The sequence below is a fragment of the Phocoena sinus genome, chromosome 7 (genome assembly GCF_008692025.1).
Source record: "Phocoena sinus isolate mPhoSin1 chromosome 7, mPhoSin1.pri, whole genome shotgun sequence".
NCBI lineage: Eukaryota > Metazoa > Chordata > Mammalia > Artiodactyla > Phocoenidae > Phocoena > Phocoena sinus.
Window position 1 is genome coordinate 78,998,709 of NC_045769.1, and position 26,760 is coordinate 79,025,468.

General features: G+C 40.8%; 1 protein-coding gene across 3 annotated transcripts in view; it reads right to left on the bottom strand.

Moving 5' to 3' along the window:
- FMNL2 (formin like 2) overlaps positions 1-26,760 on the bottom strand; it is a 311,830-nt gene that overhangs the window by 32,298 nt on the left and 252,772 nt on the right. For all 3 annotated transcript variants that reach the window (XM_032638192.1, XM_032638195.1, XM_032638193.1), the window contains exons 10-15: positions 11,661-11,735; positions 7,771-7,881; positions 4,811-4,960; positions 3,077-3,178; positions 1,047-1,359; positions 508-711 (exon numbers count right to left, since the gene is read on the bottom strand). In XM_032638192.1, coding sequence (XP_032494083.1) covers positions 508-711; positions 1,047-1,359; positions 3,077-3,178; positions 4,811-4,960; positions 7,771-7,881; positions 11,661-11,735 — 955 coding nt within the window. The remainder of the gene's footprint in view (positions 1-507; positions 712-1,046; positions 1,360-3,076; positions 3,179-4,810; positions 4,961-7,770; positions 7,882-11,660; positions 11,736-26,760) is intronic.

Below are 26,760 nucleotides of genomic sequence, written 5' to 3' on the forward strand. Positions count from 1 at the left end.
TTAATTCCACTGTAGTGAATTGTGATGCCCTCAAATGCTTGGAAGAAATGCCTGGAAGCCTACATCAAGCAATTAACACAGAGAGGCATTTTCCCCTTTTATAGATGCCATCGAAAATAGCCTCAAAGAAAAGAGCCATAAGCACTGAAAGCACACTATGTCAGAGCTTGGACTGTCATGTTTGCTGAACCCATGAAAAGGCACTGACCCCTAAGGAGGTAACCTGTCTCTCTTCCCTTCTCTAGATGGGGAGAGAAAAGGTAGGAAAACGGTGTGAGATCAGAACTTCCTGTCAGGGAAAGAGTGACAAAGGCTACTGAAAGAAAAATGCCTCCTGTGCACAATTTCTCCTTTACTGGCTGCATTAGCAGGAATGTTCTTATATTAAGAGGAGACACATGTGATTTTGCAAGAGACCTGGACTTTGAAAGAATGGCCTGGACCCTCTAGAGGTCAGACAATTGAGTATTTGTATTAAATATCTGGGTCTTAAATCTGCACTCTTACCTGCTAATCCTGAGTTGAAAACCACTGTGGGTGAAGACGTCCCGGGCAGCGGGGGTGCAGAGGGAGGAGGGGGCGGCAAAGGGGGAGCCGGCACAGTCTCAGCTGCAGGACCCGGGAGAGGAGGCGGGGGCGGAGGGGGAGGCGGGGGAGGGGGAGGTGGAGGTGGGGGAGGGGGCATAGGCGGTGTGGCTGGACCATTTCGCGCTAGCAAAAGAAAAGAAACAAATCGACTTTGAAAACAGGGGAACGGTTTTTCCTGCAATATGCCATGTGTACATAAAGGACCTGAAAACAAACACTGAGGACAAAGGGTTTTTTCCCCAAAGACTACAAAAATGTCCTCGGTAACAAATGGGGAACATTCTGTGCCATGTGTGAAATGAAGACGTATACCCTTCATCTCAAAAGGTAAAAGTTCTTAGAATCAATCAATAAAAGAAATGCCAACAGAAACAGACAAAGGACATAGATGAACCGTAGGTAAAAGAAGTACAGATATCCCAATGCTCTACCTCAGCTCTCTCGCCAAGGCTTCCTACCTGCTTCAGGTGTGTCTGACAACAGAGGCAGTGGTGGGGGAGGAGGGGGCAAGGGTCCCGAGGCGGCGGCCCCTGTCACTGGCCCCACAAAGTCACCCACCGCCACTTCGGACCCCGTGGGCAACGTGCCAGAAGCCACGACCGGCAGGATGGCGATGTCCCCATCCCCTTTCTTCTGAATTTTAATGGTCCCTTGTTTCTCCAGCTCATGAATCTTTTTTTCTAGGGTAGACTGTCTTTGAATGGCTTCTTCTTTCTCTTTGACCATTTTCCTTAATGTGTGAACCTGGGTATTTGCATCTTTGTAGATTTCCTGCAAAAAAACCCACGGTCAAGAGTTGGTCTTCACGTGACATTCGTGCCTATTACCGTTAGATTGGCAAATTGAGGATAAAGAAAATAACAAAAAAAAAAAAGGAAAAAAGAAAAAGGATACTTATTATACACACACACACACACACACACACACACACACACACACACACACACACAGGAATTCTATGGAACTCAGCCAGAACTTATAAAGTCCCATTCGTTATCAATTGTTCACTGGTAATGCATGCAATACATTCTAGCAGTTGTTACTGTTGAGGTAATTCTTTCCATTAATAAATACAGCTAAGTCAGTTTTCCCCACAGGTGAAGGGGAACAGGACAGAGATGACCCAAAAATAATTTTATAGCTGACTTTGGAATATCCTGAGGGTATTCTGATGGTGCAGCATGTTTTCTTTTCACTTTTGTTAAAATTCATTTGTTACTCCTAGATACATATCAGCTAACAGTAGACAAAAGGTCCCTAAATCAGACTTGGACAGAAGTCAGACTGGGATTAAAAATCTGCCAATCATGGAATAATCCACTTATGAGTAACCAGCGGCTGACTGTTTTGAATGGATTTCTCTGGCCTTCACAATGCCCCCTTGACCAAGCTCAGGACAGCAACTGTTGTAACGTTTTCCAAAACAGGCCAATGTTTCCCTCCACTAATTCCTTATTTCTCTCTAGGTTCTTCGCTGAAAACAAAGAAGTTACAATTTTCAATTCAAAGGCTGTCCTGGTTCCTTTTATAAGGGGTCCACAGAGGTTCCAGTGGAAGGATTTTATGGAACCCACTTGCTGGGCCTTACACACGTGATCTCTCACCACAAACCTCCAGCAGGTAGGGAAACATTCTTCACACCCTGTCTATTATTAATAATCTGAGAGTCTGAACTTGAATTGAGTCCATATGCTACAACTCTGTCTCGATGGAGTGCCAGAAAATAAATTTCCTAGAGTTAACTGTAGGACCTGTCAGAATATCAAGCAATACACACAGACATGATAACTATCACATAAAATGTGCCATATCATTAATGGTCGTGTAAAGGCAAGCCATTTGCCTAAAAGCCTCCAGGCATTTTGGTGTTTTTATGTTCAAGCACATGGATGGCACTCCATAAATACCTGACCTGTAAGGTAAAACAATGCTAAAGCCAAACAAAATAGCTGGAATTATCTGATAATAAAATGGATTGATTTTGCTTTTGACTTTTTTCTTTCTCTCCTTTTTTTTTTTTTTTTTGGTGAATGCCAGTAGGTCTTGTCTATGTTGTGATTTCACCGTTTCCATGGCAACTACCAAATCTGGTTTCAAGCAGAAGCAAAGCAAAGAAATACAAAGAAGTCCAAGTCCTAAGAAAAATAAATAAGTGGCATGAATTAAATCCATGCTGTGTTTTTATTTCCAACCAAATGGGTGATCCACAGAATTCACTCAGACTCGTCCAGATGGGAAAATACTGTTGCTCCCAAAACCTGTGATAAGGAAGTAATGAAGCCCCAGCATTTGATTGCACACACATGTGAAGACATACGCTAACTATGTGTACTTTTCATTTGAGTTTCACCTCTGAAATGGTTCCAGTAAATATGCCGCATCCGTGCCTCCCTCTACTGTGAACATATGCGGGTCCTATCTACTAGGCTAAAGCTACAGCGCATTCCCTGCAGTGCCCACCTGGTGTGGCTACCATCATCACACTTACCCGAACAACATCCAGCTCCTTGTTCCTCTGCATGAGCTGCTTTTCCAGTTCCACGATCTTGGACATGGCTTCATTCTCTGTGTCTTGCAGTTTTTCCGACAACTGTAAAGTTTTGAAAGGGAAGATGTGTCACAACAAAGGATCATTCTCATCAGGTCCTTGGTTTTCAGAAAGTGTAGCTCAGAGACCACTAGCGGCCCATCAGAGACCTGCATGTGTTCCCCAAGTTGTTTTCTGAAAATGTCAATATATATAAGATGGTGCTGAATACATACTTGTTTCTAGAAGGAATCCATTTACAAGGGATCCTTAATAAAACCCATAAGTCAGCTCCTTAGTGTTCTGACATACACAGTGTGTCTTTCTCCATTTCTGCAGGGGCCAGCGAGCGTAGAGAATAGTAGGTGAGGGAGGAGGTCGAGTCACCTTTCCCTCCCTAAGAAAAGGCCATTAGGCAAAAGCTTTTGAAAACTGTTGACCCAGAAAACTTGGTTTTGTTGTTATAAGTCACCAGTTGAAAAAATACTATTGCTTGTTTTGACTCAAACTATCCAAATAATAAAAGTCATTTTGGAGGGGTAGTTCAAATAAACAGGTGGTTACTACAATAGCAGGTTATGTAAGTATGGTCATGCAATGCCAGCTAAGGCTTCAGAGAAAGATGGGGTGAGCCATGAGTGAAAGTTACTTTCCACATAAGGCTCTAAAATTGGGCACCTTCTGATTTCTTACATCTCACTGAGAATAATCACACATAAAGAAAATCAGGAAGGCAAGGTAAAGAGGAAGAGTGGAGATTTATGCTGACCAAGTTCAGAATATAATATAAATATTTTAAGGGAAGAGACAAAAAGAGAAAAAGGAAGAGCCTATAAGTGCTCTCCCTAAGCAGGTACCAACTGAGTCAGCAAGCACTTACAAAGGGAGGGCTTTTGGCAACTTGGCTAAACCACAAGCCATGAAGATGCCCCTTTTCAGACTGATGGGAAAAGAGGAAGGACATTAAGCACAAGTAATACTCTTAACTAAGAAAATGCAGAGAAAAATAAATGGACCGTTCAAAGAGAAAAACCACATCCTTCCAAAAAGAGACAACTCCTTTCACAATCAAGGACACTTTCAATCAGAATTCAGTAAAAGGATGTGGTCCTCACAATGTTTGGGTTTTAAGACACACCATATTCCTGTTCCTAATACTGAGAGGACACTTCTTGCAAGAAGAGGATATATGGGAAAACTTGCTGCTTTCCTTGAAACTGCTACCGTTGAGATGAAGCTATTTAGAGCTTGAGCACCCATGAGGCAGGAAAGTGAAGACCCGCATCGTGAGGGCACTAGATCAGCCCGTCCACAGCCTGCATGGACACATCTGGTACAAGATGACTCACATTCAGAGGAAGACACTTCTTCACCAAACTGACATATTTTAGTTGCATTTCTCTTCAGGTAATGCCAATCTTCTAACTCTCCTGTGCTTATAACTAAGGTGGCCAGGAGATCTGGATGCAGCAGAAACTGAGCAGTGAACGAAGGCAATGGGTTCCACTCAGTTGTAAGTAACATACCTGCCTTCACTGAACGAGCCCAGAATGGCTTCTGATTGCTCTCTAGCTCAAGTTGCATCTCATTCCTAGACTCCAAATCCTTTTGTTCACTGCCATGAAAGCTAACATCTGTTCTGCCTTGCACCTAGCTGAAACATTAGCCATTTTTCTTTTTCTGAGAGGTAGTTACATGAGAGATGTTTTCTTCCAGTTCTTCCACCCTCTCCAAAGCTGCATTCTTGGTTTCCGCGTCTTCCAGCAGAGCTCCCACATCAAACACATTGTCCAGGTAAGCCTGAATCTGTACCTGCAGCTTGTCACTCTCAGTATGTTTCAGCTTCTAAAAATCAAAATGCAGGAGAACGTGGTGTTAGCATATCTGTGGAAACACAACATAATTACCCAAGAGCCTACATGTTTTTGTTTGTTCCTTCCAAGAGAGGTTTTTGTTGGTTGGGTGGTTGGGTGGTTGGTTGGTTGGTGGTTGTTTTTTTGGCCACGTCATGAGGCATGTGGGATCTTAATTCCCCAACCAGCTATGGGACCCGGGCCCCTTGCATTGGAAGCGTGGAGTCTTAACCACTGGACCACCAGGGAAGTCCCCCAAGAGAGGGTTTTGTATCTCATTCTCCTTCAGAGAACTCTGGAGTAACCATCTAAGAGGGTACCATCGGATTACTTTCTGGTGCTTACCGTCTCCCAAATATACACACATTTCCTCCCTAATCCTTCCTGTAGATATATTCCCCATACAGATATACTCCAACCTAAAACATTTTTGATGCAGGTGAAATCAAGATAACAGAAAAATCAAAAGGGAACAACAGTCACAAGTAACATAAAACTTGAGGGGTATCTGTGTGGTAGAGGAGATTAGAGTGGGTGGTATCTTGCTTGGGTAGTGATGGTAGTTCCGGTTGAGGGTGAGGGGTACATAGGAGTCAAGGAAGACACTGATACAGTATATTAGACTCGGGCATTATTTTAGCACTAGTTCCTAGAACCCATCCCCCATAATTACTTGGCTAAGACACTCCCCCAACATGAGAAGTTCAGGGCTCCCAAAGCACAGATCAGGAACCTTTCCCCCATTCACTGCATTCTAGGGCCAGGCATCCCAAAGGAAGTCAACTAGCTCTAAGGTAAAATTAGAGGTCAAGTAAATCAGTCAATCCTTCTTACAAGTAGCATAAGTCATGTCTTTCCCTGGGGAGCAGATGAGTGGTTAGAATAATATCTGGCACATGGATGATGCCAATAAACATTTACTGAACAAGTCAATGATGACTTACAAGGTTGGGTTTTTGTAAACTAATGAAGCATTTATATATTATATGCTTATGTTATTATTCTTCTAACCACTTCTATCAAAGTCCGGAACCAACAGACCAGGAAGTTAGAGAAATACAGAGTTTTGGGAAAAAATCAAAAATTTAAGAGGAATTCTACTCTACAAATAAATTCTCAGGAAAACAGATTTTCTCCTAGGTCTAATCTAGAATTCTACATCTTAGCTGTCTTGAAGAGAGTATGTTCCATCTTAGTTTATGAGTCAGAACCAAAAAAAAAATTCTGAACAAGGGCAAAGCCTAGAAAAGAAAATGAAGAAGCAGCTTAGCGGGACTTTTCACAAGATTCACAGTGAGTAACAGACGCTGATGTTACTACCTGTCATTGTATCCTGGCGCCTGAAATGAGCTCTGTGCAGCCACAACAAAACTGACCCTAAAACCCCATTAGGAATACACCCAACTTTCATTCAAATATTGCTACTCTCAGGACATGCGGAGAAAGAGAAGAGAGGAACCCTGATTTCAAAGCAGGAACAAACTGTTGAATACAATATTCTGTCAAAGATATTAGTCATTCTTTAAATAGGAAAGAAGGGCTTCCCTGGTGGCGCAGTGGTTGAGAGTCCGCCTGCCGATGCAGGGGACACGGGTTCGTGCCCCGGTCTGGGAGGATCCCACATGCCGCGGAGCGGCTGAGCCCGTGAGCCATGGCCGCTGGGCCTGCGCGTCCGGAGCCTGTCCTCCGCAGCGGGAGAGGCCACAACAGTGAGAGGCCCGCGTAACGCATAAAAAAAAAAAAAAAAAAAAATTAAATAGGAAAGAAATTCAAACTTTTCAATGGAAATCTTCCATGGCTCCATCTGAGTAGAGTCTTTAGACAACATCAGGCCAGTCTACTCGAGAGCAGCCCAGCTGGTCTGATAAACAAGGCCATGAGCTCAAGAGTAACCAACTCTGCAACTCCACTTCGCGATAAACTGAGGGTACCGCCTGTGTAATCCCTGGCTTCACTCGAAAGGGAGATGGGCAGGTGAGCTCTGGAGATGTTCAAGGGAAGTACTTCTATTTTCTTCACTGTTAGAAACAGGCTTGAAATTGAGGTCAACAATTCTTGCCCTATTACCAGTGGCCTTTCAAATTCAAGCAAATCATTCCCTACACAGAAGGGAAAACAAAACTGCCTCAGTCAAAAGACAAGGACATATCCTGTGCACACACAGCTACTTAAGTCTGTTTATGATTTTCACATCAACTTTGTTTTTTAGGCAAAGAAGTTCAGGGAACTGGCTGAGCACTTCTGTAAGGGAGCAAGAGAAAGAGAAACTTTAGATCCCTCTTCTCTCAAGAACTAAAAGCAGAATTTCTAAAGACACAAACATTTTAAGCAGAATTTAACAGCTACATGAGGAAGTCTCTAGTGTCCACTTCCTCATTATTTTTTGATGCCCCAAGCATTTATTCATTACTCTACAGCAGTCTTGGTTTGACTTTCCCAGACCAGATGGAGTCCAAAGAGTAACTAAGAATGCACATTGCCCAACAGCCCGGATGAAGGGTATAGTGAGACTTGACCCAGACAGAGTTCAAAAGCAGAGGAAAGCTGTAGCAAGGCTCTAAGAAGTTATTTGACCCCAGTACTAAAAGGCTGCTGGCAGAAGACAACGTAAGGCCCTAGGAGGTCTGCAAGAATCCAGCTTCTCTAGTAGATCACATCACTCAGATTGGTTCTTTTAACTAGCACTACAGCACCTGACTGCATGGAGCCTTAAGTGTTCTTTGGTCATTATGGAAGTGCATCTTTGAGGGTAGGCAATAAATCAAGTCTCATAATGGAACTAAAGGTTACAGCTATACTTACATCCAAGTATTCATCCAGGCCTAACTTGGTAAATTCATATTGGAGGTGAACTCTGAAATTCATGTCTTCTACTGAATGGACTACAATATTAATAAACTGCATAGAGGCCACCTGAAATGAAATTGTCAACAGGTTAGATGAGCTCCAAACTTGTTTTCTCAGTTTAATCATAGTCACATATTTTCAATTTCACAAATCTAAGCTCACTTACTAATTTCCTTTTCCTTTGTTTCATTGGGTCTTTAAAAATATTTTACAATTTTTAAAAATTCAAAAGTTATAGAGGTACCACAATAAGATACCACTTCATATCCACTAAGATGCTATCATCAAAAAGAAAGATAATAACAAGTGTTGGCAAGGATGTGGAAAAACTGGAACCCTCATCCACTGCTGGTGGGGATATAAAATAGTGCAGCCACTTTGAAAAGCTTGATAGTTCCTCAAAATGTTATTCAGAGTTACTGTGTGACCCAGCAATCCCACTCCTAGGAATATACCCAAGAGAAATGAAAACATACATCTGCATAAAAATTTGTACACAAATGTTCATAGTAGCATTATTCATAATAACCAAAAAGTAAGGGGAAAAACCCCCAATGTCCATGAACTGATGGATTACACAAATGTGATTGCATTCATGCGAAATATCCAGAATGGGAATATCTATAGAGACAGACAGTAGGTTAGCAGTTGCCTAGGACTGGGGGTGGGAAAAATGACCGCTAATGGGTACAGGAATTCTTTGGGGGTGGGGGGAGGAGGCGGCAACAAAATGTTCTAAATTAGATTGCAGTGATGATTGCACAACCCTACAAATATGCTAAAAGTACACTGAACTGAGCACTTCAGATGTGTAAGTTGGATGGTATGTTAATTGTATCTCGGTAAAGCTGTTTTTAAAAAGTCTTATGGGCATATAGAACACACTCAGTTATTACCAGTACATTGTAGAAATATGATAATTATTACAACGAAGAACATTTAAATCACCTGTAATCACACCACAAGGTAATCACTTCTAAAATTTTACTGTGGGCCCCGCCATACCAACAGGACAGTAACAGAGCTTCTGACCCATCTTTCCATTTTAAACAATCAACCAGTTTCTACTCCATAAAAGCCCTGGATTTGCTACATTCTCCCCACAACTGCCATCAGTGGCTCTGATCTGCCACAGAGAAAACCAGTCCCCAGCTTAGTAAATAGCAGAACAGAGTTTAGCATATCTATTTTGTTTTCAATAGGGACAGTCAGTTTATTTACAGTGAAAATATCTCACTAATGCTTTCCCTCTATGGTTACCCAGAGACTTGCAAGGAGGTATGACTGTGGGACCCACATTCACACTTACTCTGAAAACTGCCTCCCTCCTTCCTCTCTCCCCCCAAACCCCACTTTTTTTTAATCTTGTTTAAATTGTTTTTCTCGAGTTAGATTCTTCTTTGAGTATATGTTATCCATTGGGTATCTGTGGAAGATGTGTAAACTCTCTAGGTTACGTGAGAAATCTATCACCATTTACTAAAAAATTACGTCAGTTGCTATGGCTCAATAAACTAAAAAAGATTTTGTCACTTTTTTGTTTTCTTTTCCCACTAAAAAAAACATAAATACATAGAAGGGTCTTGTGCTACATTTGAAGCATTTATATTATGTTTTACATGGAATATGTTGTTAGGGAAGTTGTGCAACTTAATTGCATTCCCAAGACAGTTTATGAAAAGCCTCATTTTCTGGAAAAAACAAGTATGGCTAGATTTTGGCATCTTTCCATTTCTCTTCTAAAGCAGGCCTAAGTGATCTATTGAGTGTTATACTATGCCGAAGAGACAACTATTTGCTAGACGGCACATGACTCGGGCACATATATATACTCGAGCACACATATAGTATATCCATACACTAACAGCCTCTAAATAAGATTCTCCAATGCATGTTCACAGGAATAAATGAACCGACAGGAAATATGCTCTCGTTTGTCAACAGTGCAAGTGTTGTAAAGGGCTTAACATCATTATAATTTCAGTAGAAACTCAAATGGCAGAGAGATCTGGTAGGTATGATAAATGAGTGAAGTGGGCCATGTGTAATACAACAGGGAATGGTGTGGACTGTGACAGGCTGGAAAGGCTATCTTCAGACTTAAGGAATAGGGACCACTTGGCTCCAGCAGCTGATACTCTACGAACAGGGACCTAGCGTTACCAGAACTTTTTAGTTCTCAGGAAAATCAGAAATCTGTAATTTAAGGCAAATTTTCAAATTTTTTAATGGAAGGACATCACTGTCAGACTAAACTCACAAGCCTGTATGTATGTTGGCTTCAGCCTGGGAGGCTCCAGTTTGCAATGTCAGCTCTAAAGGAACAAATAAGTTCCCCCTATGAAGGCAGAGGAAAGATCCTGGTCAGGTGAGCCAGGGCATGACTTCTTTACATATTTGTCACCAGTGCAAAAGTTAGCCTTAAACTCTCCAAAAAAATCCCAATAACAAGAACGAAAAAGTCAATGTAAAAGTATTCCTTGTTTCAAATTTATTTTTTACCTTTTGAAAAAGTACCTATACATATGCTTTATGGAACAGAAAAGCTCTATAAAAGATTTCAACCGATACTGATTTGGTAAGGGGCTGAGGACTATGAAGTATATAAAATTTGAGGACCCAGAAAACATTTTTCATATAAAAGGGTTGGAAATCTGCAAAGCTATGTTCCATGTTTTATCATCACTGAAGCAATTCAAATGAAAACTGCCTGGCATCCCAAGCACAGGTTTTAGAAAACTTGACGACAGAAGAACTGAACAGAATATCTGCTCCAGGCTAGAAGGGATCTGGGAAATTAAGCCCAAGTAAAGAATCTCCTGGGTCCAGAAGTTTCCAAGGTCAACTGAATTAGGTCAAAGAAAGCAGACCTGGGTATACTCAAGGGTAATCTGGCTCTGGAAATTCTCTACAGTGGATTCCACCTTCAGTCCAGGATTAAGATCTAGGTACATAGACTCAGAAGTGCTCAAACTCCTTTTGCTTTTTGTACCTGAAGATGACAGTCCTGCCGCTGAATCACACATTTTTGCATGTGATTTACCCTGCTAAGGAGACCTGCAGTATGATCACACCCTCACAGAATTACTAGAGCAGGAAATCAAGGGAGGAAAAAAAAAATCACTGCTATGTATTAATTTGGGGGATATATACCGTCAGTTCTACAAACCAAAGCACTTCAGTCTTTGAGAATACAGTCTGGAGAAAACCACTGGCTGGGGTGTGCAAAAGGCAGAATGGTTAACATTCTTGGTTTCTAATTTAAGGATTCTTATGAGCACTATTGACAGCTAAAGCTGGCTCTTCCAGCCATCTGTGCCAGGTGTTAACTTCCTTTTCCCAAATGCATGGCTTCACCCTTTGCTATAAATACAGTTGACCCTTGAACAACATGGGTTTGAACTGTGTGGGTCCACTCACACGCAAATTTTTTTCAATAGCAAATACTAGGTACTACACGATTCACAGTTGGTTGAGTGTGCGGACACGGAACCGTGTAAGCAGACAGCCAACTGTAAGTTAACAGGCGGGTTTTCCACTGTAAGGAAGGTTGGCGCCCCTAACCCCCCGCATTGTTCAAGGGTCAACAAGAGTACTGTAATCAGTGCTTTTGGCCTTTACTATAGTGTATACATAAAGAATAAAACTGCAGATAAATGCCATAAAGGTAAAATACAGATTAAAAGAGCAAGTCTAAATTGGATCTTTAGCATATTAAACTCAGTTTCCTATCCTTTATAACATATAATACATATGTATGTATAATATATAAATATAAATGGATTTAGGAAATAACTGCTAAAAACTGAGTTTGCTTTATTGAAAGTAGTACTGAAATAACTCACCATAAAATCTATGTTATTGTCCTCATTTCTGAAATGTTCCATCAACTTCTCAAAGCGCTGTTTTTCTCCACAAACCTGAAACACACATTATCAGCATGCATGTGAAATTCCAAACATAAGCACTCCAAAATTAGATGCAGAAATTTTAGCATTAATAATTATTTCCAGAACATCTTTTTTTTTTTTTTCCTCTCTCGCAGGCTATTTACTTCTCTTCCTATAGTTAACACACAAATAGCAAAGTGAGCCAGGACCAAAGCTCACCCTTGGTTTCTCTTGCATGTTCTCTTGCTATTTTGAAATCCATACCGAATGCGCTCTTTTTTCACTGGTCATCTTTGTTTGTCCCACCAATCCTTTTAGCTGGCATTCAGAATCCCAGAATGTTGTTTATGGTTACAAAGAAAAAAAAAAAAAAAAAAGACCATCCTTTTCCTTTTTACAAAAGTACTTTTGAAACAGACATGCTAAAAGATTTTAATAACTTTGTATTTAAATTGAGAAGCAGATTCAAAATGTTCATATCATGTCTAACCAAATCAAATAATTTTAAGCATAAACTACAACACAAAAACTCTGGGAGGCTATCTAACCCATTCAAGGTGGATACAGAAATTTGCAGTAATCTGTAAAGCAGCACTCCAGAGGCCTGAAATACACACATTCAGCTTGAATTAATGCTTTTGCTGAACAGGTGAAATAAGCAGATAAAATACTGTGAACTCCAGAGCCGCAAGGTATTCTGCTTATACGTGGAATTAAATACATGGAGTTAAGAACACAGAGTCAAAGAAAGATTTGTACCAAATAACGACTCTCTGGAGACTTATGCCCCCAAAAAATCAAAGGATGAACTTTAATTCTTTCAGTGTCCTTGTCTACCTTTTTTGGATCAAAGTCCTAAACCCACTGATTGATTCATTCCACCTTCAGAAACTATTTGCCCGGACACCCGTGGGCTCCTTGTTATGTTAGTAAGACACAGTCTCTGGTCTTAACATTTTTTGTGAATTTAATCCAGGTTTCACATGCTTAACGAAATTTTCTGATTCCCTTTGTGGTCTTAGGAATACTCAGGCCAATCCTAAATCCTAAAGATTTCTCCTAAAATGATATTTCATAATGCTATAACGCAGCCATTTGATTCTGTCATGTTAAATTCCGTGTGTGTGTGTATACACATACAGACACATACATTTTGGTGAAGAGAATGTCCAATGAAGGTAGGAATTTTATGTTTTGTTCCTTACTCTATCCTCAGCATCTAAAACAATGCTTATTAGCATGTTGTAAATTCTCAATATTTGTTGAATTGCACTGAATAGAGGATAAACAAGAAATTACGTTAAAATACTCCATTCCATTACGGTTTATCACCGGACATTGAATATAGTTCCCTGTGCTACACAGTAGGACCTTGTTGTTTACCCATCCTATAATAGTTTGCATCTGCTATATTCAATATCCAGTGATAAACCATAATAGAAAAGAATATGAAAAAGAATGTGTGTGTGTGTATATATATAAAAATAACTGAGTCACTTTGCTGTACAGCAGAAACTAACACAACATTGTAAATCAACTATACTTCAAAAAAAATTTTTTTTAAAGAAAAAAATACTCTTAACAAAAGGGTGAATGACTTATTACTACTCCCCATGATGTTTTAGAGCGAAACAAGAAGCCTCAGACCTCTGTAGACAGGGACTACGAGTCAGTCTTTAGTAGTGGTTCCTGTGCCTTAACCGTGTGCTGGGAATGCTAAGATGCAGCTCCCACCTTTGAAGGACTTCTAGTCTCAAAGCAACTTAATTTTCTCAACAGATTGAGACCACAGTTTACTATATTCTGATGACAAGTTCCCATTTATCTATACCCACCTAAACAAAAAATAATTATAGAAGATAGGAACAGTGCATGGGCCGGGTCTGGAGGAAGGGAAGGAGGCTCCAGATGGCAGAGTTTAAAGGAAAGCCTTTAAAAGACACGTGTGTCCAATCCCACCCCAGAGAGCCCAATGCAGGAGGCCCAGGTGGAGCTGGGGTGACATGGGCAGGTACATTTGCAAAGCACTACAGACCATTCTGATGCTCTGCAAAAGCTGAGAACCAGAGATTTAAAGGATGCCGTGTTCAGCCCTGGGGCCCACCAGCCCCTCTGGAAAACATGCACAAGTTCCTGGAAAAAAAGGTTTGTTGAATGGTGCACGGAAGTGCAGGACCAGCTCCCTAGACCGTGACATCAGTCACATCTTGTGCCCAAAGGCATACGTGTCTCTAGCCTGCAAAAAAAAGCCCAATGGGTGAAAACTGGCAAGGCTTGGTATAGAAAAGGTTAGAATTACAACCTAAATTTTCTTTAAGAGAAACCTCAACATAAGAACTTGTTTCCCAGCAGGACAATTTACTTCAATCTGTTTTGGGAGGTGGGTAGTGACAGAAGAAAGGAAGAGAGGTGGCTCTGCATGTGTGGACAGCTACCAGCTCTCCTGAGAAGCAGGCTGGGATTAATGTTCTGTTGAGCAGCTAGGCGCTCACTGAACCAGGAGAGGCAGCGGCCATCAGTGAGCAGTGACGATGAAGACAGTTCCTAGGAGGGCAAAGCCTTGCAAATCAAAGAATGTCAGAAACCTGCAAAGTACCCTGGGGAGTCTGGGGTCCTCAATTTATGAATGAGACTGACACCAAGACAGATCAAATATCTCCAACTTGATGAAACGTCCACACAGAGGTTAGAACCAGGTCCCCAACTGCCGGCCTGATGTTCCGTCCCTCACACAGCCCAGAATGTTCAGATAAACATATTCAAGATGATAGTAAAAGCACTCCTGAATTATCTGAGACACCAACAGAGATGGAAAATGTTATCATTAAAAACCACAATCAGTGCTCGCTTCGGCAGCACATATACTAAAAACCGCAATCAGGGACTTACCGGATGGCACAGTGGTTAAGAATCCACCTGCCAATGCAAGGGACACAGGTTCGAGCCCTGGCCCAGGAAGATCCCACATGCCTTGGAGCAACTAAGCCTGTGCACCACAACTACTGAGCCTGTGCTGTAGAGCCCGCGAGCCACAACTACTGATGCCCGCACACCTAGGGCCCGTGCTCCTCAACAAAAGAAGCCACCGCAATGAGAAGCCCTCGCACCGCAACGAAGGGTGGCCCCTGCTCGCTGCAACTAGAGAAAAGCCCGCACACAGCAACGAAGATCCAACGCAGCCAAAAATAAAAATTAATAAATAAAAATTAAAAAAAAAAAACAATCATTCCATCAGGCATGCACTTGATGTCCGTGCACCTGAATCTCCCATGGAACTCCTAAAAATGGACGATTCTTAGGGTCTAAATCAGGACACACTGAATGAGAATCTCCATGGTTAGAACTAGGAATTTGTGCTTTTAAATAAGACTCAGATTTGTTGGACCAGCATTTAGAAACCAATGGTTTATACGATTAATAATTAGACTAGCTGATTTAACCCTCAGCCTTTCTGACTACCAGCTGTAAACTGGATAGCTACATCATTAACTCCACAACTCATTCAACTTGCAATTTAACTACACAAAAAAGAAATATAGTTACTATAACTGGGTGTCATAGGAATGCAGCAGGGATTCGTCCACTGTCCCTGCACAGGTACAATGAATAATAAGGTTAACTCCCGAATAATCAGGGATTGTGTCCAAGGACATTAAGGAAAGTGGATTTTATATAGCCAAGGAAAGCACATGTGGGCAACAACAAAATTACTCAGATTGTTAATAGAAAGAGATGGCATCAACTCCAGAACAAGCAATATTAGATTAATTTTAAGCTGAGTTAAGATCCCAAAAGTCATAGTACTAGCCTGGTAGACAGGACTGAAATAGACATTAAGAGGAGCCTTGAATATATGCCTTTCTTTAGAAACAGACAAATGCATGCTGAGAACGTGTGCTATGAAACAGAGTATTAAATACCTTTAATCTTTAAAAATAATAGACTTCAGTGTCTTCCAATTTACAGCTCCTATGAACTTGGTGAAAAGGATCCAAATACATAAAACAACACGTTGCCAACATAGATGCCAGCTTGGGGAAACTGTGAAAGACTGACCACTCTCCTCATTCACTATAAGAACTAGAAGGGCCCCTCCTATCAGCTCCCCCAAGCCCTTCTCTGTAAAGGTTTAGACTGCTCAATCTCAACTAATGAATTCAGGGTGGTACTTTCTGACACTGTTCTACAGGAACAGCATGGATTCCCAGGGCCCCCTTCATTTCTGCTGGGGGGGGGGAAAAAAAAGGAAGCATATGAACAAGATTCATATTTGTTTCTATGTTACTTTAGCAATCATTAAACCAGAGTATACTACAATCCCACAGGAAATGGGAAGATGTGTTTGGGGAAGGTTGGTAAAAGTCATGTCCCACATCAAAGGAAAGTTATCCTAGCTCATACAGCTCACATCTGGACCACCCCTGCACACCTGTTTCAAATATCATCATGGCTGAACATGCCTCTTCTCTCCTTTGAAACGGCCTCATTTAGAAAATCTGATGAGGATGAAAGGAACAAGACACTGATCCCGAATGATTTTCCGAATCTACACAATGGCCTTCGGGGGGTGTTCTCAAGGCCTTCATCAAACGTACAGGAGGGCCAGGAGCATGTTTGCACGTATATATTAGTGTACATTATAAACTGCTGCATATAACTTCCATCTGCCAACAAAGACCAGACAATATATGATCTGAAAACTTTCAAGTAAAACAACTGTACTATTGCAATTGAAACCTGTCATTTCTTGACTTTTCTCTTCACTGGTATTTCTCATTCCCGCACTAGCTTTGACATTGGTTCCCTATATCAGTAACAAACTCCTATATCACTGGAGTAGGGAGAGTAGGGAGTGAATTTAAGAGACACAGCCATAGAAGGCTGAGCAGAGACTGGAGAGAAGCCTACTGCATCAGGAATTAGACTTCCACAGCCAGGGCCACCAGAAATAAAGTCAACAAGGCAGAAAGAAGTATATGCTTTTAAAAGCATATATTCTACTGTAAACTTAAGAGGCACCTTCATGTATAAATCATTTATAAGTCAGTCTCATGTGAATAAATTCACTGACCCTAATTAACAGTATGTCAAGTGAAAACACTCAGGCAGGGATCAATCCTGGACCACTTGTCTGCAAACACAGGCACCCATCTACCCATCCCTGTGGGGTCCTGCCTAACACATCCAGCCCTCTTTGCACCTTTAAGCTCTAACACTGGTGGGGGGTGACGGGATATGAGGGCAGAAATGAGTCTATGTGGAGTATTAAACAGGGGCATAAAACCTAGGTTACAAGTCACAGTACCACCATTACCGCACTGTGCGCTTGGGCAATTCCGTGAACTTCCCTGGTTTTCACATCCATTGATTTGAGACCCTTAGATTACACTGTTCGTTGTGAAATCCTTTTCTAGGAAACTGTAAGGGTTACAGAGGAAAGTGTTGGGGGTTCCAAGGATGGGGGCGCACCAGGGATGGGGGTCCTGGCAGGGGCAGGAAAAGCACAAATAAAGTTCTTGAGACTTCCATCCTCATTCATCCAACTCTGCATTATTATATTGAGTTGCCTGATAAGATTTCTTCTGGGGGACAAGAAAGGTTCATTGAACGTTTTCATTGCTAATAAAAGTTTGAAAAAAATTCTCTCAGTATCTTGAAGCTCTAAAACTCTAATCTAGTCATGGCAATATAACACGATATTCCCAAGCAGAATGGCCTGGAAGCTCTACACAGAGCAAATTTAGAGAGATGCACTCGGCTCTGCAGGCCCTGAGAACCAAGCTTGAAGGGCAAAGCCCTATCTCACGGCATCTTGGCTCTCTCTGCTTGTGAAGTGGATAAATCCTGCCCTGCCCAGATAAAACGGGCCACACCCAAGGCAAGCAAGATACATTTTCACTTCAAGGAGAGCTGAAGCAAAAGCACAGCTCCTGCGAAAAAACAACTCAACCCTGTTCTCCAACATCTGTGAAAGATATTTCTGACCAGCGTCCCAAACCATTTGGATAAACCGGAGGCTCTGGAATGCAAAAGAGGCAGTGGCTTAAAGCGTCTCTAAAGGTGGGCAGAGCTTAGGGGATGATTTCCCTAAAGGCTAACAACGGAGAAAAGATGGTTTTACAAAAGCCTTGTAATAAAGAGTATTATCTTGCTAGCCAGATGTTGAAATGAGCAACAGACTGCGGTCCTTCAGCCATCTCTCCCTCCCCTTCAAGGTTAGTGACTGTCTTTGGCTTCCCCCAGCAACAGCTCCCAGGGTACCACACAAAGTCTGCAGCCAGACTGAGGCCTGACTTACAAGGTGGCCATAAAATATGCTTCAGGGTTACTTACATAAAAATTAAAGGCTCCTCGCTTAAGTGTTTCCTTCTTGCCCTGTTGGCGCCTGCCTCAGTACTTTCTTTTTCTCTTCTCACAATAGGCACCTATGATCTGCAGGGCTCCCTTCGGGAAGGGCCCGTTTTAAAGGCACCATCTATTATGACTGATTAGACTACCCCTCTCAGGGCCTGCCAGGGAACAAAAGTTCCGTTTTCTTTTTGGGGCCACATGAAATAAACAGTTATTGCACCGTTAGTCCTAGGGGAAAGCATCTTTTACCTTCTATCAAGAGCACCAGCAGTCTATGGATTACTGACGCCATGGTGGCTCAACAAAACCACTTTTCTGGGGTGTTCTGTGGTTGTCTGGGTCTATTATCGTTTCCCCTGAGGTGACCAGACATTTCAACCACAGACACTGGGGTGGCTGCCGTGACAGAGGCCGACCACGCCAACCTGTTGCTGGCTCTCCCGTCTCCTTGGGATTTAAAAGCGGAAACGTTCATCAGATGGAAGCATTCTGAAACAAAACAACCTGATCTCACTCCACTGAAATAAAAACTAGCGAAAGCTAAACAACAATGTATTCTACAATGGATCCTGCCTCCTCCCTCATAAATTAATAAAACGTTTGTAACCATCTTGGGCTGGCAGACATCTGATTATGAACCAGAGGCTTTGTCCACATAATGCTAAACACCCTCATGAAAACTTCAGTTACTTTTCCAGATGTTTCCAAATATCCAGATGTTTGGCATCAGGTACACAAAGCATCCCGATGACTGTTTTACTTCCCATGCATATATTTTGCTGTACTGAATAAAGAATCCTGACATAGAAGCAAAGGGCTAGTAAAATCCCCAGAGGATAACTTGTTGACACACCACACCTTAAATGAGAGATGCATTTTTATCACTCCCCTTAAAAAAAGATGGTCTTCATTAAATTCTAGAGAGTAAGGCTCCACAATACAATTCGTCATCAGTGACCTCTTTCGGAAATACTCCTAATGGTGGACTCGAATCTCTCTGGCTCCACTGCAAGACTCACATCTCTTGGTCATCAGTAAGGATACAGATTCTTACAAGGCTTCTATTCCTACAGGAAGGCCAAAGTACCTTCTAGTTCTTCAAAAAAGGCTGTTTTTTTAAATTGGTAAATGATGAAGGCCTTCAGTCATCTCTGGGACAACTTGCCAGTCAGATCCCTCAACAGTAGAAAAAGTCCTATTTAACACTGCTTTATTACATTCATTTTTTCCTCTCCGCTTTGCCCTTTGAACACATACTCAATTTGGTCAAGCAAGGCAAGGGAGGGGACACAACGACACATTTCTAGTGGTCATCACGTGTTCACTAAACCACAGCAACAGCACATGGTAGGAGCTGTGTAAATCCTATGGCATTCCCACCACAGACCTTGGGACCTGCTCAGGAGGAAAACGTCAACCCATGCTCTCTCCATGAATCACGACAAATCAAATTAAATCAAACAAAGATGTGCTAAGAATTCAGCGCCCTTGAAGATAAGGACTCTTTGTTTGCTAGATCAAAGACCTCAGCCCACAAATAGGCAAATGCCTGAAGTTTATCCACTGCTCCCTCCTAACTTGCATTTCACATCTCTTTTACTTTCTTCTGTGCTCTGCCCCAATTCTGGGTCTTCATCAGGAGGAACCTGCTCTTAGCTTCCTGTAATCACCTCCACCCGGCCCAAGGTGACAGCAGACAACAGACTGGGGCAGCAGTTCTTAAAGTGGGCTGTTTGAACCATGAGGGCCCCTGCCACCCCATGACGGGGTCTGTGAGATCAAAACCATTTTTATAATAATACTAAGATGCTTCTTGCCTTTTTCACAGAGTTAACATTTGCACTGGTGGTGCAAAAGCAATGGGAGGTGAATAAAACTACTGGTGCCTTAAAACAAATCAAGGCAGTAGCACCAAATTATATCAGTAACCACTGTATTCATCACAGCCATGCATTCTCAGTTAGTTTATTTTTTAATTTTTAAAATTAAAAAAATTTTTTTAATATTTTAGCCGCACCGCTCATCATGTGGGATCTTAGTTCCCCGACCAGGGTTCAAACCAGCATCCCCTCCATTGGAAGCACAGAGTCTTAACCACTGGAACACCAGGGAAGTCCCTCAGTTGTTTTTTTTAAAAAGCCAGTTTCACTTAAGAATACCCTTGATAATGCAATAAAAAGCATTAATTACATTAAATCACAACCCCTGAAAACACACCTTTTTAATATTCTACATGAGAAAATGAGATCTCTGCATAAAGCACTTTTGCTGCATATAAACACATGGTTGTCTTGAGGGAAAGCACTTCTGTAATTATTCTAGTTGCAAGATTAACTAGCCACTTTTTCATTTTTGTTTGAAAGAATGACTAACTAGACTCATATACCTGGCTGTTATTTTCTTCAAAACTCAATTAAATGAACGTTCTACTTTAAAGGAAACAATTGACAATATTTGTTTCCAATGATAAAAATTAAGCTTTCAAGAAAAATTGAGAGTTTGAAAACTTGTATCCACCATGAGCTTAACACAGCTTCCTAATATTTAAAGACTTTTCTGATAGGATTGGTGGCAATAATAACGAATGTGATTTTTAAAACTACTGCATTATAAAATGTGTCAATATTTAGATGATGTGGATAATTCAGAGAATTGCTATTTTCCAAGTGACCATTGCATGTTGTTACAAAATTATGCATACATTCAACAAAGTGAAAGATAAGCAAATAAATTTTAATGTAAGAGAGTGTAAGAAGTTCATTAATATGGTTTCTGATTCTACTTTGCAACTCACTTTTAAGAAACTACTACTTATCCAATGTTTGTATAGTATAGTATCAAAAATGAATATCCACTATTATCTGAAAATGTTTCAAAATAATTCCTTCTCTATCTGCACATTTTCATGGGGCTGTATTTCCTCTGACCACTTCAACCAAAACAACACAAGTGACTAAATGCAGAAGCAGACATGAGCATGTAGCTACCTTCTATTAAGCCAGACTCTAAAAGATGTATAAAAATATAAAATAATGCCACTATTATAGACTGAATTGTGTCTCCACAAAATTCATGTTAAAGCCCTAACCCTCAATTCAGCTCTATTTGGAAATAGGGCTTTTAGGAGGTAAGTAAGGTTAAATGAGGTCATAAGGGTGGGGCCCTAATCCGATGGGATAGGTGGCCTTATAAGAAGAGGAAGAGAGATCTCGCTTTACACAGACACACCTAGAAAAGGCCATCTGAGCACAAAGACAGAAGGTGACCATCTGAAAGCCAGGAAGACTGCCATGCTGGCATGGGGACTTTCCTCTATAACTGTCAGAAAATAAATCTGTTGTTTAAGCCATCCAGTGCACGGTATTTTGTTATGGAAGCCTGAGATGACTAAGACAACCACTGTTCTCACTGATTACTGGTTTCTTTTTTTAAGTTTTAGAGAGCAGGTGTTTTTTTTAATAGAAAAAGTTAACACATAATGAGTTTATTATGTTATTTTAAATGAAATTAAAAGTTTATCAAAATTTTATTTTAATTTCTAATATAGTAAATACCAATGCATAACTTACATTAACAAAAACTTTTGGGGGTCTTCAGTAATTTGTAAGGATGTAAAAAGGAGTCCTGAGGCCAAAAGTGTGACAACTACTGAACTAGAGAAACAGCCTCTTTATTTCTACAAAGACAATAAATTTTTTTAATTTTTTAATTTTATTTTTTTTATATAGCAGGTTCGTATTAGTCATCAATTTTTTTTTTCAGTACACGGGCCTCTCACTGTCGTGGCCTCTCCCCTTGCGGAGCACAGGCTCCGGATGCGCAGGTTCAGCGGCCATGGCTCACGGGCCCAGCCGCTCCGCGGCATGTGGGATCCTCCCGGACCGGGGCACAAACCCATGTCCCCTGCATCGGCAGGTGGACTCTCTACCACTGCGCCACCAGGGAAGCCCTAGTCATCAATTTTATACACATCAGTGTATACATCTCAATCCCAATTGCCCAATTCATCCCACCACCACCCCCACCCCACCGTGGCTTTCCCCTCTTGGTGTCCATACGTTTGTTCTCTACATCTGTGGCTCAATTTCTGCCCTGCAAACCGGTTCATCTGTACCATTTTTCTAGGTTCCACATATATGCGTTAATATACGATATTTGTTTTTCTCTTTCTGACTTACTTCACCCTGTATGACAGTCTCTAGATCCATCCACGTCTCAACAAATGACCCAATTTTGTTCCTTTTTATGGCTGAGTAATATTCCATTGTATATATGTACCACATCTTCTTTATCCAGTCGTCTGTCAATGGGCATTTAGGTTGCTTCCATGACCTGGCTATTGTAAATAGTGCTGCAATGAACATTGGGGTGCATGTGTCTTTTTGAAATATGGTTTTCTCTGGGTATATGTCCAGTAGTGGGATTGCTGGATCTTATGGTAATTCTATTTTTAGCTTTTTAAGGAACCTCCATACTGTTCTCCATAGTGGCTGTATCAATTTACATTCCCAACAGTGCAAGAGGGTTCCCTTTTCTCCACACCCTCTCCACCATTTGTTGTTTGCAGATTTTCTGATGATGCCCATTCTAACTGGTGTGAGGTGATACCTCATTGTAGTTTTGATTTGCATTTCTCTAATAATTAGTGATGTTGAGCAGCTTTTCATGTGCTTCTTGGCCATCTGTATGTCTTCTTTAGAGAAATGAAAGACAATAAATTCTTAAAATCTAAAACTTGAAGAAGCAAACAAATGGATTTCTAATAGTAAAATGTCTTGCAAGATTGTTGGGAGTCAACCACACTATATAAAGAACAACTCATCTGCCATCTCTCCATGAAGAGGAAGTCACACTATTCAGAGACAGGATCGGTTTCTCTATACAGAAAAGGCTCTTCACCAGTTTACAAGTTAGGAAAAAAGAAAAAAGACTTTCCTTCAGTTCTTATGTTTAACAAGGCAAGGTGCAATCTCTGGCATTTACCAGGCTGGACTGCAGCAATCCCTAACTGTTCTCTGGTTGTCTCTGGGATGTGTCCACCTCTGTCACATGGAGGCTCACTACAAGGCTACATTTTTTTTTCCCCCAAAGCCAAGTAAATGTTAGATTTCAAGCAAGAATATAAGAGAAATACAGAAACAGTTTTCTCCCACATGGTCTATAGGACATGCATTCCCCAAGTTCAGGGAGAATCAGACTCAGTGTATCTGCCCAAATAAACAAATTTGTCCCGGAACACCTGACACGCTATAACATCAAACAATCAAGAACAAACATGCAAGGAACCAATAGATTATCTTTTACCAAAGCACTAACCATGCCCTTGCTACCTACCACATAGAATATACTCTTCCCTAGTTTTATACCTATTCCTGGAAAATACTTCAACATGGAAAAGTCAACATTGTTTTTAGTAGTATACCAGCGAATCTGGGCCACCACATGTGTTGCTGACATGAGTACTGGGGAAGGAACCGTTGTTTTCCACGGCTAAAACCAAACTGCTGAAGCTATAGCTATAGCTCAGTGTTACTGTGATTGGTCATTTCCACTCTGCAGTGACACAGAGCTGAGGGGGAAACTCTGTCCGAGAGCTCAACTTCATGCTCATATATAACATGAAAGCGTTGGGAAGGAGCTACATGCACCACTGTGGCTATGGACCTACTGTGAGCAGGAGCTGAAGAGCCGAAACAATGACTCAAAAGCCCAGCCTTTGAAACACTGCCCAAGCCAGGATACTTTCACAGACTAGAACTTCCTAGGGGCAGGTACCCACAGTGTGCCCAGCACATGCAGCTCACTTCCTGGTTAGGGAAGCAGCAAACTCCTTTGACTATGGGTTTAGAGACTAATGCAGCCATTTCCAGGTTATAAAAGGGAACTGGGGACTAAAATCACAGTGTAGCCTAAAACCACAGTCATCTACTTCTATCCAAAACTTGTTACTATCTTACCAAATGGCCTTGCACACGTTACTTTTTGTTCGTGTTCATAAATTTTTGTACCTATCATTTTATTATCTAGGTACCTTGCTTTTATATCTGTAGTCAAAGAAGTGCTTTATCTTTCTCAGCTGGAATGCTTTGAATATACATATTACATAGGCACATGTAGGCAAAATTTTACATAAAATCATAAAACTGTAGAATTGGAAGGGATATAGAGGTCATTTGACTAACTTGCTACCTAAAGCAAGAACTTGCACCACAAGATACCAGACCCACCAGGTATCCTCTTCTTCTCTTGACTACCTCTGTGTTGTGTGCTTCATAAAGCACAAAGGCTCTTCTGAGCATCCTTCTAGCTCATTCTAGCCTGGTGCCCTTTGGAGTTCAACTCCTTAGTACAATCCTATTCTCTACTTGGAGAAAACACATATACACAATTCCCAGTCACCTCTGTTTAAGCCTGTTCTCTCATTCATTATCTTCAGTTCAGAACTAAGAATCTGACCTTGGAATTTTTAACATCACTAAAAAAAAAGTAACTTAATAAAAAATCAAACAATTTTCTTCACCTGAAAAAAATTCCCAGATCTTATTTGTTCATTGTGACTGTACTTCCTTCTTCTTAATTAAATGTATGCTGTTTGAATAGATTCTTGCTCTCCAATTACGTCCATCCCCAAATTCAGTGGATCAGTCTGTCTCTTGTTGACTTTTCTTCAATTTTATGGTTTCATACCCATCGTCATGGCCACAAATTTGGTCCAGGGTCCAGTCGTTTAATGCCTGAACTGCCTATCTTCCAATCTCCAGTATCTCTCTGCTCTGTTTTTTATGCATATATGATAATTTTTAAGATTTATCAGAATTACATAAAATGCCCTTCTCAGGTTTCCACAGAATCAAATGGAGTAGATATAAAAGCACTTTATAAACTGTAAAGTACTACATAAGTATTAGTTGCTTCCCTTATCATTTTTCTTTTCCCTCCTACTTTTATCTGTCGTCCATTTGAGATTCTTTTTTTTTTAAATCACAGTGAAGGGACTTCCCTGGCAATCCAGTGGTTAAGACTCTGCACTCCCAATGCAGGGGGCACGGGTTCAATCCCTGGTCAGGGAACTAGGATGCTGCATGCCACACAGCATGGTCAAAATAAATAAATAAATCACAGTGAAGATTTTCTGAATCTCTACTCTTCATCAGAACCTTAATCGTACTTGCCTCCTGTCGTGCTTTATTTTGTAACATGGGCCCCAGTCAAATATTTTTTCTTGTTGCTAGCACATTTATTTTGACATATACTGCCCCTAGGACGGACTTCATGCCCATCTCTTCCTCTGTTCCCAGAGTCGCCTCCACCAACCAAATCAAGTCTCTTCCTTTGTCACAGTGCTCAAGACCGATCCTCTCTCTTTGGGCCCCATACAAACAGCCCAGTTTGTCCTGGCTTTTACTAATAACTTCAAACACTCCAATAATCTACCCAGTCAGTAACGTTTTGTTTGCCTTTTAGTAGAAGATCGAGAGTGTGTATCAACTTGTGTAGAAGGTGTTTGATGAGTAACAATATGTTATGTAACACTGACTCCAAGTACGGAGCCTTGGAGATCAATGGATCTGGGTAAAAACTCCAAACCTGCCAGTTATTAAAGTATGACAGTAGGCCTATTTACTCTGAACCTCTCTTTCCTTATGCCTACTTCATAGGGTAGAGCTTATAATTAAAGTAATATATGCTAGCCTGTCGGCACTCAGCAAACAATAAATGGTGGCCTTACTCTTTCTATATATGCATATGCCTTTTTAATACATTCATCAAATATGCTAGCTAATGTTTATAATGTGGAATAAAATGCAACAGTTTCATGAACGCTGCTCGTGTTTTCTTTCTGAAGATGATTGTTTGCTAGTTTAAAAGAAACTAAACAAAACCCTTCTGTATTGACTATGGAGCCCAAATAAATAAAAAACATGCTTATGTTTTACAAGTATTTAAATTTCAAATGAAATTTGAACTTGACTCATACAGGGAATCAAGCTCAATAAGCATATTCATTGGCAAAAGCAATTAAAACTTTAGCTTAAATTATAATAGGGAATAAAAATACACATAAACACGATTCTAAAAGTTTTGAATTGTTGTTAACTTTAGCACACATTTGGTCCTTAACTAAATACCTATTAAAGTCAGTCCTGTCTTTTTCAAGGCAATGGTAGTTTTGTGGGACAAAAATCATGCCTTTTATTTTCTGTCAAACTCTCCTGATCTTATAACAGTGCTTTTCTCCTGGTAACAAATATATTTGCTCAACAACTCCCTAGAACTTCCAAAGAATTCTGGCTTTATTAGTTCTGAAAAGAAGTGGTAATGATCAGTGCCTTTATTTTTGGAGAGATGTTACACAAAAGATAACTGAACATCTTTAGAAAGTACAAGAGAAAGCAAGTCAAATGAAATGTTCCTGGAAGGGAAAATCTCACCCTGCACAATAGGGACATTTAGCCACACTAGGCAAAGTGTTAACCAATAGAAATAAACACACATACAAATTAGAAGCAACACTGCCACTCCAAACCCTTTCACTGGTTTCCCTTTAGGGCATTACTACGCATAAATACATCTTTCTACTGTCACTCATAATACATGTATATATATACACATAGATACGTACATATGATATACATATGATTTGTCTTATCATTTCCCTAGTTAACATATCTAGCACAAGCACTTTCATAACTATTTTAATGGC